Here is a 13,514-nt window from a genome sequence, read left to right on the forward strand (position 1 = left end):
ACAGAGAGAAAAGAAGAAGAGAGAAGATAAGGAATGAGTGAAGAGCCGAAACAAAGAACAAGCTTTTATAGGAGAAAATGCACCGAATGAGGGCGGCAGCAGCCGCCGAATGATGGCGGCAGCAGCCGCCGAATTGCCACCGAATGACGGCGGCAGCGGTCGCCAAATTGCCACTGAATGATGGCGACAGCGGCCGCCACGCATAAAAAAAAAAAAAAAAAAAAAAAGGGAGTGTATTTTGTCCATAAGCCAAAATGATGCAGTCCTCCCATTTTGTTTCAAATACAATAAACATGCATACATATATTTCAATACTAACCAAGTGCAGGTACAAGATAAAACTCAGTACAACGATACAGCATAGAAGCACGATCAAAGTTTAGTACAGTAGTCAGACAAGAAAGAAAGAAAGAGGAACAGAAAAATCCGGCAATCATGGCTTCAGCGACGGGGCCTCTGCCTTCTCTGATCATTGTAAGCCTCACGAGTCCAGGACGAAGACAGTTCCTGTTGCATCCCGAGCATCAATTCCATCATCTGATTGATCAATCCAACAGGAACCTATATATAAAAAAAAAAAAATGCAAATGAACGTCAAATCTCTTATGAATCGTTTTTATGAGAGATTTAGCATTTTTTACCTTACCTCAGTAATGTCCTCAGAAGGCAGAGCCAAGCGATCCACATTTTCCAGCGAGACCTCTCGAAAGGCTAAAGGAGCGTCAGGAGTATGGTAGGAAATGCTGTACGGAAGACGTAAATTGGCCAAGTCTGAATGAAGTGACCCGGTAGCCTCTGTCACAGCCCGGGGAGCCCTGGAATGGCCGGCCGAGTGGCTAGGGCCGGCTTGAGATGAACCTTCAGCCCGAGTAGAAGAAGAAGGATCAGTCGTAGGCCTCCTCTTTGGAGTCCTACTCGAAGAACCCGCGGCCCGAGAAGAGCGGGTGGCGGGCGGATGGAAAGGAGCTGATCTCTGAAAATTGTCAAGCCGCGATCTAATAGGCTGCATCAGAAAGAGTCTGCAGAACTCAGCATAATCTCCCTCCAAGATGAACTCTCCATACGGAATACCCTCAGTATGCGCATCGGTGAGAGTCATCTGCCTGCCCGCTCGCATGTCCGCGGGAGGAGGATAAGGGATGGAACGACAGCCTCTTATTTGAAAGTCTACTTTCTCGCCCAAGTAGTATCGTCTCAGGACGGGATGCGACAGGATCACCCTCCGCCGAGACAAGTCATCCGACCGCTGGAAATGAGGATCAACCTGGATCCAGCTCTGTAGGTGAATGGCCATCGCCCCCACTTCAACCTAAAAAAAAAAAAAAAAAAAAAAAAAAGATGCAAATATGTTGATAAATCTTTTTTATTCAACGTATTCCAGAATTACTGAACACATACCTGCGCCGGGCTACATGTATCAAAAAAGGTTCTCAGGTCTTTTAGCGAGTGCTTATGCCGACTGGTATGAAGGTTTGTTCGGTACCATCTCCAAGCCAACGGTACCAGCCCTAATCCGAGATCTGCATGAATCTGCTCCGGGCGAGTGTAAGGAAAATACTCAAATGCCCAAATCTGCAACAAAGAAGAAACGAGAGTCAAAAGAGGGCTAATAATATAGAAAAATATACAGAATGTTCTTCGCATTACCTCCCAGAAGTAATAGGTCCCGCTAAGTTTACAGTGGCTCCGACTCAGACCACACATGTCATCATACATATGGCTCAGAATAGCGCCGGCCCAGTCATACTCCGTGAGACGGGCTAGGTTTTCTAAACTCTTCAAAATAGAAGGATTAAACCTCTCTTTCCTGTTGGACCAAAAGGTCGAGGCAAACATCAGCAACAAAGTGAATCTGGCCACCTGAGTAGCCGTCAGCTCTCCCCGCCTATGTCTAGCATAAATGCCGGGGGCTTGGAGATATAGCCAGCGCCTGGAAACACTCAAAGCTGGAGTAGCAGAACCTGGCCCGACAATCCGAGGCAGGTCTATACCAATCAATTCCGTCATCCGATCAGGGGAAATCTCTGTCCTCCAGTCATCATATAATTCAATCGTCCGAATACCAAAAGGGATTTCGGTAATCACAGAAAAATCCACAGGGGTCATTGTCATCTCGCCCCAAGAAAAATGAAAAGTGTTGGTAGTGTCCCACCATCTCTCGGCCAAAGCACCCAGCAACTCCTTGTGGCTATTTCGGCCAGCATCAAAATGCCTCAAGTAACCCAGACGGGACGGATTGATGATTGCCCCGACCAGGTGGCTCGGATCCAATATCTCGATCGGGATTTCGGACATAGAATTCTCAGCCACATCCAATTTAATGTAAGGATCCTAAAAGGTAAAGTAATATAAGAATTGTCCCTTGGTTCTTTACTAAGGATAATATCTTAGCATGCATACTAATAAAACAGCAAATACAGAAAATAAAAATTCACAATTCGGCCACAGAGGCCCGAGAATCACAATTCCGCCGCAGAGGCCCAAAATTCACAAATTCGGCCTAAGGCCCGAAAATCACACTCTGGCCATAGAGGCCCGACAATTCACAATTCGGCCACAGAGGCCCGAGAATCACAATTCGGCCGCAGAGGCCCAAAATTCACAAATTCGGCCTAAGGCCCGAAAATCACACTTTGGCCATAGAGGCCCGACAATTCACAATTCGGCCTAAGGCCCGAAAAAGCACATTCAGGCCACGAAGGCCCAAAGTTCTCTTTCTGGCCACAGGAGGCCCGAAAAATCACGATCCCCATTTTGTCAACCCCTAAAAAAAAAAAAAAAAAAAAAAAAAAAAAAAAAAAAAAGAGGCGTACCTGGGCGAAGATGCCTGTTACGGAGGCGTGAGTGTTAGCGTCCGCCGTAAGGTTGACCTCGTCAAGCGAGATCCCCAGAGACCCCAGGTACTCCTCACCGCTCAGATCAGAGGAAGCCATGAAAAAAAAAAAAAGAATTTTGGAGCTTTAGAAGTTGAGAGAATTTGAGAGAGTTCCTTAGGTTAGAAAGTTTAGAATGAATGAAAATGAGTTTTTTCAAGCTATTTATAAGCAAATAGTCAAGAGGCGGGTCTTCTGGACGCGTCCAGTTTTCGCCTACAAAATTTGCGTTTCAGACAACCACCGACTCCCATAAATCATTTTTATGGTCGACGGTGGGGGGCAACTGTGAATACCCAAATTTTGAGGCTCAGAAAGCCTGTTTTCCCGGACTGCAAACAGTCTGGCCGGACCGGAGGCTATTTCGGAAGTTCACCGAAAATATGTCAATATGGTACTTAAAACGTCCGGAATATCGCGAGGATCGCGGAACAGGTCCCGGAATATTTTTCGGAGGTCCGGAACTCCCAAAAAGGCCCCCGGAGCGAGGCACGGTGTCCACATCGGCTACGGTGGCGCCGGCCGGCGGGCACGGCGGCGCCTGCCGGCCACGGCGGAGCGGCCGCGGCCACGGCGACTCCGGCGTAGGGCACTGCGGCAGCAGCCGCCCAGCCTGGGCGGCACCTGCCGCCACTTTAGGCAAGGCCTGCCGCCCGTGCGGGCGAGGCTACCGCCCAGCGAGGGCGAGACCTGCCGCCGCGCGGGCGAGGCCTGTCGCCCAGCGCGCGGGGGCGAGGCTGTCGCTCCAGCGCAGGCGGGGCCTGCCGATGGGAGGGGCGAGGCAGCGCCCAGCGCAGCGGGGCCTGTCGCCATGCGCAGGCGAGGCGTGCCGCCAGCGCCGCAGGGCCTGTCGCCCCGCGCAGGCGGGGCCTGGCCCCCCACGACTGGGCGGCAGCTGCCGCGCTCAGGCGGCACCCCCCGCCCAGCGTGGGCGGGGCCTGCCGCCCCACCGACAGGGCGGCAGCTGCCGCCCTCCCGGGCGTCACCTACCGCCGAGCCAGGCGGCACCTGCCGCCCAGCCCCTTGGGCGGCAGCTGCCGCCCGGGACCCGAAAATGGCCTATAAATAGGCCATTTTCAGCCTATTTCTGTGCGCCTTGTCTGTTTTGACGGACGAATCCTTCTCCCTCTCACGCTCCTTGCGTTTTCTTTACCGCTTTTTGCATTTAATTTAATTTTTATTGTGATATTTGGACATTAAAATTAAACAAATTAAAATTAATTAATATTTCCTAAGCGAGGAGCTTAATCTGGAGTTAAGAAGCGGTCGTCGATTAAATAAGGTACGTAAACGAAACTCTGCCTATTTAATTTTAGCACTTCATGCATACTTCTTTTCTACTCTTAATAATTCTATAATTGCATAAATGCATTCACATCATCATAAACTGTCTTAAATAAATATGATTAAGCTTAAACGTCCGGTTAATTAATAACCGTGGCATTAAAGCTTAAATCCGACAATATTGGCTGAAAGAGCTTATTTGATTAATAACTACGGTTCAACTGCCTTATTTCGAACAAATCCGGCTTAAGTCCAATTAATCAATAATTGTGACTAAAGGTCTGAATCAACATTTTTGGCAAAATGCCTACAAATCAACCTTTTTCGGCTAAAAGTCGTAAAATCGAACCATTTTGGCGAAACGCCTTAAAATCAATCTTTTTCGACTAAAAGTCGTAGAATCGAACCATTTTGGCGAAACGCCTTAAAATCAATCTTTTTCGACTAAAAGTCGTAAAATCGAACCATTTTGGCGAAACGCCTTAAAATCAAACCTTTTATGGCTAAAAGTCGTAAAATCGAACCATTTTGGCGAAACGCCTTAAAATCAATCTTTTTCGGCTAAATGCCTTAAAATCGAACAATTTCGGCGAAACGCCTCAAAATCAACCATTTTCGGCTCAAAGCCGTAAAACCGGACAATTTTGGCCAAAGGCTTAAAATCAACCATTTTAGCGACAAATCGCTTAAAATCAATCTTTTGGCAAAATGCCTTAAAATCAAGCATTTTCGGCTTAAAACCATAAAATCAACCATTTTAGCGATAAATCGCGTAAAATCGACATTTTTGGCAAAATGCCTTAAAATGAACCAATTTTCGGCCAAAGCCGTAAAATCGACATTTTTGGCAAAATGCCTTAAAATGAACCAATTTTTGGCTAAATGCCTTAAAACCAACTTTTTTGGCGACGAACGCCTAATCGAATCAATCGATCTTTTGGCAAAATGCCTAAACAAAATGCACGAAGCATACACACACTCATGCACAAAGCGTACACACTCATGCACGGAGCATACACACACTCATGCACGGAGCATACACACTCATGCACAAAGCATACACACTCATGCACAAAGCATACACAAACATGCACGAAGCATACACACACTCATGCATTAAGCATACACCTTCAAAGCCCTTCAAAGAAGGCCTATCGAACTACGTTGACTTTGATCTTCCATTCACACGGAAGTACGTAGGCACGTTCGGGATTTCACCCCGGGCGGCAAGTCAAAATCACATAAACATTTCATTTGGTCCAATTACACATCGGACACGCCTTGTTCAATTTTGGCCAAAGGCCTCAAAATCAACCATTTTGGCGACAATCGCCTAAATCACACCTTTTGGCAAATAAATTGCCTAACTCAACACATTTTGGCTCAAAGCCTTAAAATCAAACAATTTTGGCTAAAAGCCTTAAAACACTCATTTTGGCGACAATCGCCTAAAACACGTTTTTAGCAAACAAATTGCTTAAACCACATCAACACATTTTTTGGCAAACTGATTGTCTAAATCAACTCGTTTCAGCTAAAAAGCTTTAAAAACGACATTGTTGGCAGTAATAAGCCCAACCAATCACATCGGCGATAATAAGTCTGAATGTGCAAATTTTGGCAAGAATAAGCCCAAATCAACTCTTTTGGCTAAAAGCCTCAAAATGAATCTTTTGGCGATAAACGCCTAAATCAATCAATCTTTGGCAAAATGCCTAAACAAAATGCACAAAGCATACACACACCCATGCATTAAGCATACCATTCAAAGCCCTCTAAAAGAGGCCTATCGAACTACGTTGACTTTGATCTTCCATTCACACGGAAGTACGTAGGCACGTTCGGGATTTCACCCCGGGCGGCAAGTCAAAATCACATAAACATTCCATTTGGTCCAATTACATCATTCACCTTGCAAAGCATTCATCCATCGGTTAGTTCATCAGCATGACATAGTCTCGGGATCCATCTCGGGTTCGCAGACTGTGCCTTAAACATTGGGATAATTAATCTAGTAACTAGGTTAATTAAAATTGGAGTCACTTAGGGTTTTTCCTAGTTTACCCTAAAATAATTAAACAAGGTGGCGACTCACACACATCACGTGTATTTCTTCTCATGCATCATATGCATCACATGCCTATGTGCTTTCGGGGAAGGGGTTCACAGACTCATCCTGTTGACTGCAATTTTGTTTTTATTAATTACGGTATCACCAATCATGGCCACCTGAAAACCAGACAAAGGCACTGCCGCCTCCAAACCTTCTACAGCCACCACATTCAAATCTTCTTGCGCATTGATAGTCACCACATCGGTGCCCCAGGGAACCTTAACTTTTCTGTGCAAGGTGGAAGGGATTGCACCTAGAGGATGAAGCCATGGCCTTCCCAACAGTAGAGCATAATTGGCCAAAATATCCAGTACGACGACATCCACCCAACTTTCTATAGTCCCTATCGAAATCTTTGCTCTGAAAGTTCCTTTCGCATTGCGCATGGTATTGTCATAGGCTTTGACCACCATGTTAGACGGTTCAAGTTCTGATTCCTCAATCTTGAATTTAGACAGCATCTTCAGTGGACATACACACAAGGCCGACCCGTTGTCCACCATCACATTGCAGGTTTCACGCTCGTTAACAGCAACTCGAATGTACAAAGGCTTGAAGTGATTTCTTCCTTCCGGAGGGAGATCAGAGTCAAAGAAGGTGATCTCACCAATCCTGCGCTGTAATACATTGATCATGTCCACACTCTGGATTCTGGCAGGCACTCTAACAAATGTCATAGCTTCTAACAAAGACTCCCTATGCTCCTTTGAAGCTATCAGTAAATCCCACAGTGAGATATCCGCCTTGGTCCTCTGTAACTGGCTCAATACTGAATTTGCTGTTACACCGCTAGGTGTTTTATTTTGACTACTCTCACCCACTTCAGTAGTCTTCCTTTGCACCTTTCCCACTTCATCTTCTCCTTCTTTTCCTTGGGCTGTTCTTCACCCTTGTCTGTCGCTTTCTTTCCTATCCCATCAGTGATAACTCCTTTTCCTTTAGACTGAGCATTACTATCGGGATTATACACACGACCACTTCGAGTTAAGCTCTGGATGCCTACTTCATTTACATCCTCCTCACTGCTATAGTACCATTGATCTTCCTGATCAGCCAGACTTTTCTGAATCGCGAGCTAAATCTGCTCGTCTTCACTTTCTGGTACTTCACCCACCTAAACGGTGATGCTCTTTTCAATCTCAATCTTCACAGGCATCTTCTCTTCTTCTTCCTCACTACTGCAATTATCCCAGATGTTCAGCATGGCACACATTCTTTCCTCCCATTCAGCCTCTGCCAACACTAGCTCTTCCGGTAGACCACTCTCGATTGCATTAACCGATCCACCCGATTGAGCTTTGTGGGGTGGATAGTTGTACTGGTATTGTGGCAATGGATTGTTCTTGGTGCTCGGCTTGTTCCTCTCGGAAGGTTTGGTAATCTTTCCACTGTCTATCAAATCCTGAATGTCGTGCCTTAACTTAAAGCAATCATCAGTAGAATGCCCCTTACACTAGTGGTAGTCGCAGTTCCGATCCATAAACCTACCCCGAACAGGTTTAGCTGGATTAACTGGCAGTTTGGAAAGCACTCCGTTCTTAATGCAGGATCTCATGACCGTGCTCAAAGGTCTGCCCAAGTCAGTGAACTCCCTTCTTACTTTCTCGTTGACAGCTCTGACCGTGTTACTATTCCCTGACTGGTTTGGGGTACTACTTCCGGCATTTCTATCAGTGTAGGAGGTCCGATAGTTGCCAAACCCTCGACTCTTCTTCTTCTCATCCTTATACAGCTCTTCGATATTCAAGCCAGCCCTTTGAACTAGAGCAAAATTAGTGAGAGGTTGGGCCAACATTCTCTCCTTGAAGAAGGGTAACAAACTTCTACAGAAAATCCTGATCAGTTCTTGGTCCTTTGGCCTTGTCTGCACCATGAATAGCTTTGTCCTCCACCTTCTATAATAATCTGAGAAAGTTTCATCCTTTTCCTGTCTCAAGCTCTCCAACTCACGCAGGCCGAATTCATCACTGTCATCCGTCTTGAAGTGCTTAAGAAAAGCGGTCTGTAGCTTAACCCAATTCCTTTGTGTTTCCATATCTAAGCCATCATACCATCTCTGGTAGCTCTTATGTAGCGTTTGAGGAAACGCCCGTAAGACATCTTCCTTATTGTATCGGTTCATTTGGGAGACCCGGAGGAATTCAAACAGATGGGACCGCGGGTCGTTGTCTCCTTCAAACACAGTATGCTTGAAAGTCTTGAATGAAGTGGAACTTGAAGGATGCAAGACATATTCAGTTACATGGAAGTTAGTGATTGGGTCCTTCTCTTTTGCAACAGACATTTTCTCTACTTTATCTTTCAGCTCGGCAAGTTGCTTGATTAGATCATTCTCAACTGGGACAGCACTACTAGTAGAGGCCTGATTATTTGAAGTGGGCTCTGGGATTTCCCTTTCCTCAACCACAGGCTGGTTGCTTGATGCAGGAGGAGTCTGATTTTGTGCCCTCTCTTGGACGAAGGCAACAGCTATTATCTCGGTGATGGTCCTTATCTAGGCTGGAGAGAACCCGGTCTCATTCACAATGTCGTCAGCCATTTCTACCAGATCTGAATCAGAAACTGAATCCGACAAACGTGAATAATTCACAAGACTGACTGGAGTAGGCTCGGGGATTGGGGACACTCTGACCAAACGTTGACCAGGGCGTCGGTGCCAAGCTCTCGAAGCGATTTCCCGAGAAGGATCAATTCTGACTGATAGATAGAAATACTTGAGTTAAAGTAGGTCCTGCATGTATGCATGAGAAATAACAGCACATAGGATGAGAAATGCATTTCTAATGTGCTAATGATCGATATGGAAATAAGATCTCGATTTCAACGACTAGACCCAAAATTCGGTGAATAACATGGCAATAACTTATTTTGCATTCAAACATTTCTGGCATTATCTGTCATCGACCGTTCCTTTTGGATTTTACGGTCGACTATTTTCTCTCAAGTCCCTAACTTTTGCCTTGGAATGAAAGAATTTCCAAGCGGGATATTTCTTATTTATTTTTGTTGTTTGTTTTTTTTTTTTTTATATCCTTACTTTTTGCCTTGGAACATATGGTCCCGAGCAGGATCTCATTTTGTTTTGTTACAAGTCTTATAATCTCTCACTTACTTTCAGATAATGCGAGAAATGTGAAAATGCAAAGGAATCGCAATCCCCTTATATCTCCCTTTTCTTTTGGGTATAAATTCGCTATAAGTGATTGCATTATGTTATTCAAAACGAATTTGAGATCCAGTCTCAAAACCAAGGTCAAACGTCTATACCGAAAATTAGCTCTTATTAAAGCATGGCTGAAAAGAAAAATGTTACGTGATGCATGAATGTCACAACATATGTACAGTTTATAACATACAAGGGAACGGGAGTTGGGAAATGCATGCCTTCAAACCTTATTTCTCCCACACACGGATTCCGTTGGTATAAATTCCGACATCTGTTTCCTAGGATTTGGTCTAATCTCGACAACCAACAGGGGGTTTTGAGATTGACGATACAAACTCTCGGAAATGAATGCGGCATAATAACAGCAAACAGAATCAGGTGTCTCTTAGGGGAAGTAACTAAGGTTTTTCGACTATATGCATTGACTTTAGTCCATTGGGCTTTACAAGGTCTGGGTTCCGCAAACAGGATTCGGGCTTTGTTGGGCCTACTCCTTTTGACGCACCTTTAAGGTACTAGGCTTGCAGTTGGTAGTTTTGTTAATTCTCGGATGGATGTACCTAAAACGCGAGGTTTAGGCTGGATCCACCGTCAAAGTTAACAACAGTACCGAAGGGTAATATGGGTAGAAAGTGATGAGAAGAGAGAAATGCGGTATGAATGCAAGATCCTAGAAAGATAAAGGAAAGCAAATAAACACATACGGACGATTAAAGAATTTTCCAACGGCTTTCTATTCAATTTTATTTAGAAAAATGTAGGCTTTAGAGTCAATTCCTAATTGCAACCACTTAGTTATTAAAAATAACTGGGGATTAGTGGATGCGTAATCCCCAGTGAAGTCGCCAAACTGTTTTCGCCGACCTAAATCCCCCGGAGGACCCGAAAACATCCCTTTTTTTTTTTTTTGGAAAAGGTGATCTTTATTAAATGGTGACAAAACCTTTTAGGAACGCGATGCCGATAAATCGGTCTTATAAAACACTTTGAGTAGCCACCCATTATTTCGGCAATGGGACCGTTTCCAATTAAAAGTGACTTCATTTAACCCAATTTATTTAAGGCCAATTATTTTAAAAGACTGGTCAGGCGTACCAAGTACGATTCTGGATAAGGGAATTGGGTACGTCGGCCCGTTGGAAGCCGACGTGCAGAAAACCGGCCTCTTTTAACCTACAATTTCTAATTTATTTTAATTTAGAAAAGCCAATTCATTTATTTAAACCCAACCCGAGTAAATCGAACCGAGTTCCTATGTGGAAAATTATTTAATCGTCCCAAATAAATCCATTCATTGCATTCATAATCATTCAAACCACATCAATCATTCAACCCATAGCAATTAAAATAATTAAAAGACCCGCTCTTGCCTTATGGTTAAAGGCGGGCCACAAAACGGATTTAAAATACACTCTACTCAATTTAAATTCAATAAACCCTAACAACTCGAAATTATACGTAATAAAAATATTAACCTACTTGATTTGATTAAACCATAATCTGCCCATTATTAGTTGTTTCTTGAATTATAAAAAGAAATTAAACATTTATTTAATTACACAAAATAAAATAAAATAAAATAAAATAAAATGAAATTATTCTGGAACCCTAGAACAGTCGCGTCACGCAGCTGTTCTATGGAAGAACAGTCGCGTGACGGAGCTCATAGTTGCGTGACGCAGCTGTTTGTGACTTTGGCAAAGCTTTCAGATTCATCAATCGTTTATTTAAATCATGATATTAAATGAAGAAATAAAAACGAGATAAAAATTATAAACACAAACAGCTGCGTCACGTAACTAGTCAGGGTAATGTCAACATATTTTGGACATGAACAGTTCTGTCACGCAACTTGTAGCTGCGTGACGCAACTGCTCTGGTCCGTAACTACCTTTCAAACTACCTTTTTTTACGTTTCCTTTTTATCAAAATTTGTTTAATATACTTCAGAAACGTCCAATAATAGGCAGAATATTATTTAACCAATATCAAACTACCCAAATGTCAACAAAATAGATATAAATAAATTAATAACTAAGAAAATACCAAGAGAAGTTTAGATGATTACCTAACCCTCAGATTTGAGGATTGCACACGATTTGAACGTCTTGGAAAGAAAGTTTCAAGATCCCAGAAGTCCTTTTTACCAAGTTTTAACAAAAAAATGTCTTTTTCTTTTCTTTTCTCTCTTTTTCTCTTTTTTTTTGTAATTTTTTTGTTTTTCAATCTATTTAATCTCTAAGGCTGATCTTCTTCAAGATAACTCAAAAGGAGTTCTTGCAGAAAATCTCGTCGCAGCTCTTTTCTTAACCCTTAAAAATTTCTCCAAAATCTCAAAAGTCCCTTTAAAAGATAAAAATGCAGTATTTATATGGATAGGGCAACAAAACATAGCTGCGTCACGCAACTAACAGTTGCGTGACGGACCCGAGAGCTGCGTGACGCAGCTCACTTTTTAGACCGTTGCCACGTATCCACACAAAAAGCAAAAACCGTTATGTGGGCTTTTCAAGGTGATGTCATCCTGATTAGAGTTGCGTGACGCAACTATTAGTGCCGTCACGCACCTTATAGCTGCGTGACGCAACCCTAGCGCAGATCAGACTTCCTTGAATTGGTTTAAATCGATTCTTTGTTTAAAGACTTCCGGTTGATCCTGATTCCCTATTCTATGTCCTCATATCCTCATCGGGTTAAGTGGGGGCATAAAAACACGCGTCAACACCAAGATATAGTTATGTGGCCACGATTAGTTGCGTGACAGAACTGTTCATATTTATGATTTTATTTCGCTTTTATTTTCTGGTTTAATCTTGTATTCGAAATAAAACAACTGATGAATCTGAAGGTTTGTCCAAAGTCATGAACAGTTCCATCACGCAACTATGAGATCCGTCACGCAACTGTTCTTCCATAGAACAGCTGCGTGATGCGACTGTTCTACGATTCCAGAATAATTTTTATCCTTTTTAAAAATAATAATTTTGTGCAATCAAATAAATGTTCAATTCTTTTTATAATTCAAGAGACAACCAATTATGGGCAGATTATGGTTAAATCAAATCAAATACATTAATTTAGTGTAATTATGCATGATTTTCGGGTTTTTAGGGTTTCTTGCATTTAAATCGGGTAGAATGTATTTTAGGTTCGGTTTGTGGCCCGCCTTTAACCATAAGGCAAGAGCGGGTTTTTTGATTATTTTAACTTGATTACTGTGGGTTGAATGGTTGATGCGATTTGAATGATTCTGAATGCAATGAATGAATTTATTTGGGACGATTAAATAATTTTCCATATAGGAACTCGGTTCGATTTATTCGGGTTGGATTTGTATAAATAAATTGGCTTTTCTAAATTAAAACAAATTAGAAATTGTAGGTTAAAAGAGGCCGATTTTCCGGGCGTCGGCTTCCAACGGGCCGACGTACCCAATTCCCTTATCCAGAATCACACTTGGTGCGCCTGACCAGTCTTTTAAAATAATTGGCCTTAAAATTGGGTTAAATGAAGTCACTTTTAATTGAAAACGGTCCCATTACCGAAAAAATGGGTGGCGACTCAAAGTGTTTTATAAGACCGATTTATCGGCATCGCTGTGAACCCTCCCCCGAAGTCGCCACCTAGTTTATTTTTATAAGGGAAAACTAAGAAAGAACCCTAAATGACTCCAATTTTAATTAACCTAAGTCTAGGTTAATTATCCCAAAGTTTAAGGCACAATCTACGAACCCGAGGTGGATCCCAAGACCATGTCATGCTGATTAACTAACCTAAGTGTAAATGCTTTGCAAGGTAATTTGACACAATTGGACCCGTAAAGTGTTTTGGTGATTTCGACTTGCCGCTCGGGGTTAAATCCCAAACGTGCCTACGTACTCTCGTTTGAATGAGAGATCAAAGCCGACGTAGTTCGATAAAGCCTATTCAAAGGCATTTTGAAGGGGTATGCTTCATGCATGAGTGTGTGTATGCTTCGTGCATTTTTTTTATGCATTTTGCCAAAGATTGATTGATTTTCTATTTTAGGCATTTGTTGCCAAAAGATGCTTGATTGGGCAATTTATTGCCAAAAAAT

General features: G+C 42.9%; 1 protein-coding gene across 1 annotated transcript; it reads right to left on the reverse strand.

Moving 5' to 3' along the window:
* Nucleotides 1-372: 372 nt before the first annotated feature.
* Nucleotides 373-1,117, reverse strand: LOC149497638 (uncharacterized). The gene is made up of 2 exons (XM_089719238.1): nt 647-1,117; nt 373-561 (listed from the first exon to the last, which is right to left on the reverse strand). The coding sequence occupies exons 1-2, from the start codon at nt 1,115-1,117 to the stop codon at nt 442-444; spliced, it is 591 nt and encodes a 196-aa protein (XP_089575364.1). The 3' UTR covers nt 373-441.
* Nucleotides 1,118-13,514: the final 12,397 nt, after the last annotated feature.

Source organism: Jatropha curcas, chromosome 3 (assembly GCF_041381405.1).
Source record: "Jatropha curcas cultivar XTBG-Jc1 chromosome 3, XTBG_Jcur_1.0, whole genome shotgun sequence".
Classification (NCBI taxonomy): Eukaryota; Viridiplantae; Streptophyta; class Magnoliopsida; order Malpighiales; family Euphorbiaceae; genus Jatropha; species Jatropha curcas.

Bases quoted from the DNA above. Each gene is read 5' to 3' on its own strand.
- LOC149497638 (XM_089719238.1), bottom strand. From the start codon at position 1,117: ATGCGAGCGGGCAGGCAGATGACTCTCACCGATGCGCATACTGAGGGT. The intron at 562-646 runs GTAAGGTAAAAA...TTTTATATATAG, and splicing joins CTTCTGAGGACATTACTGAG to GTTCCTGTTGGATTGATCAA.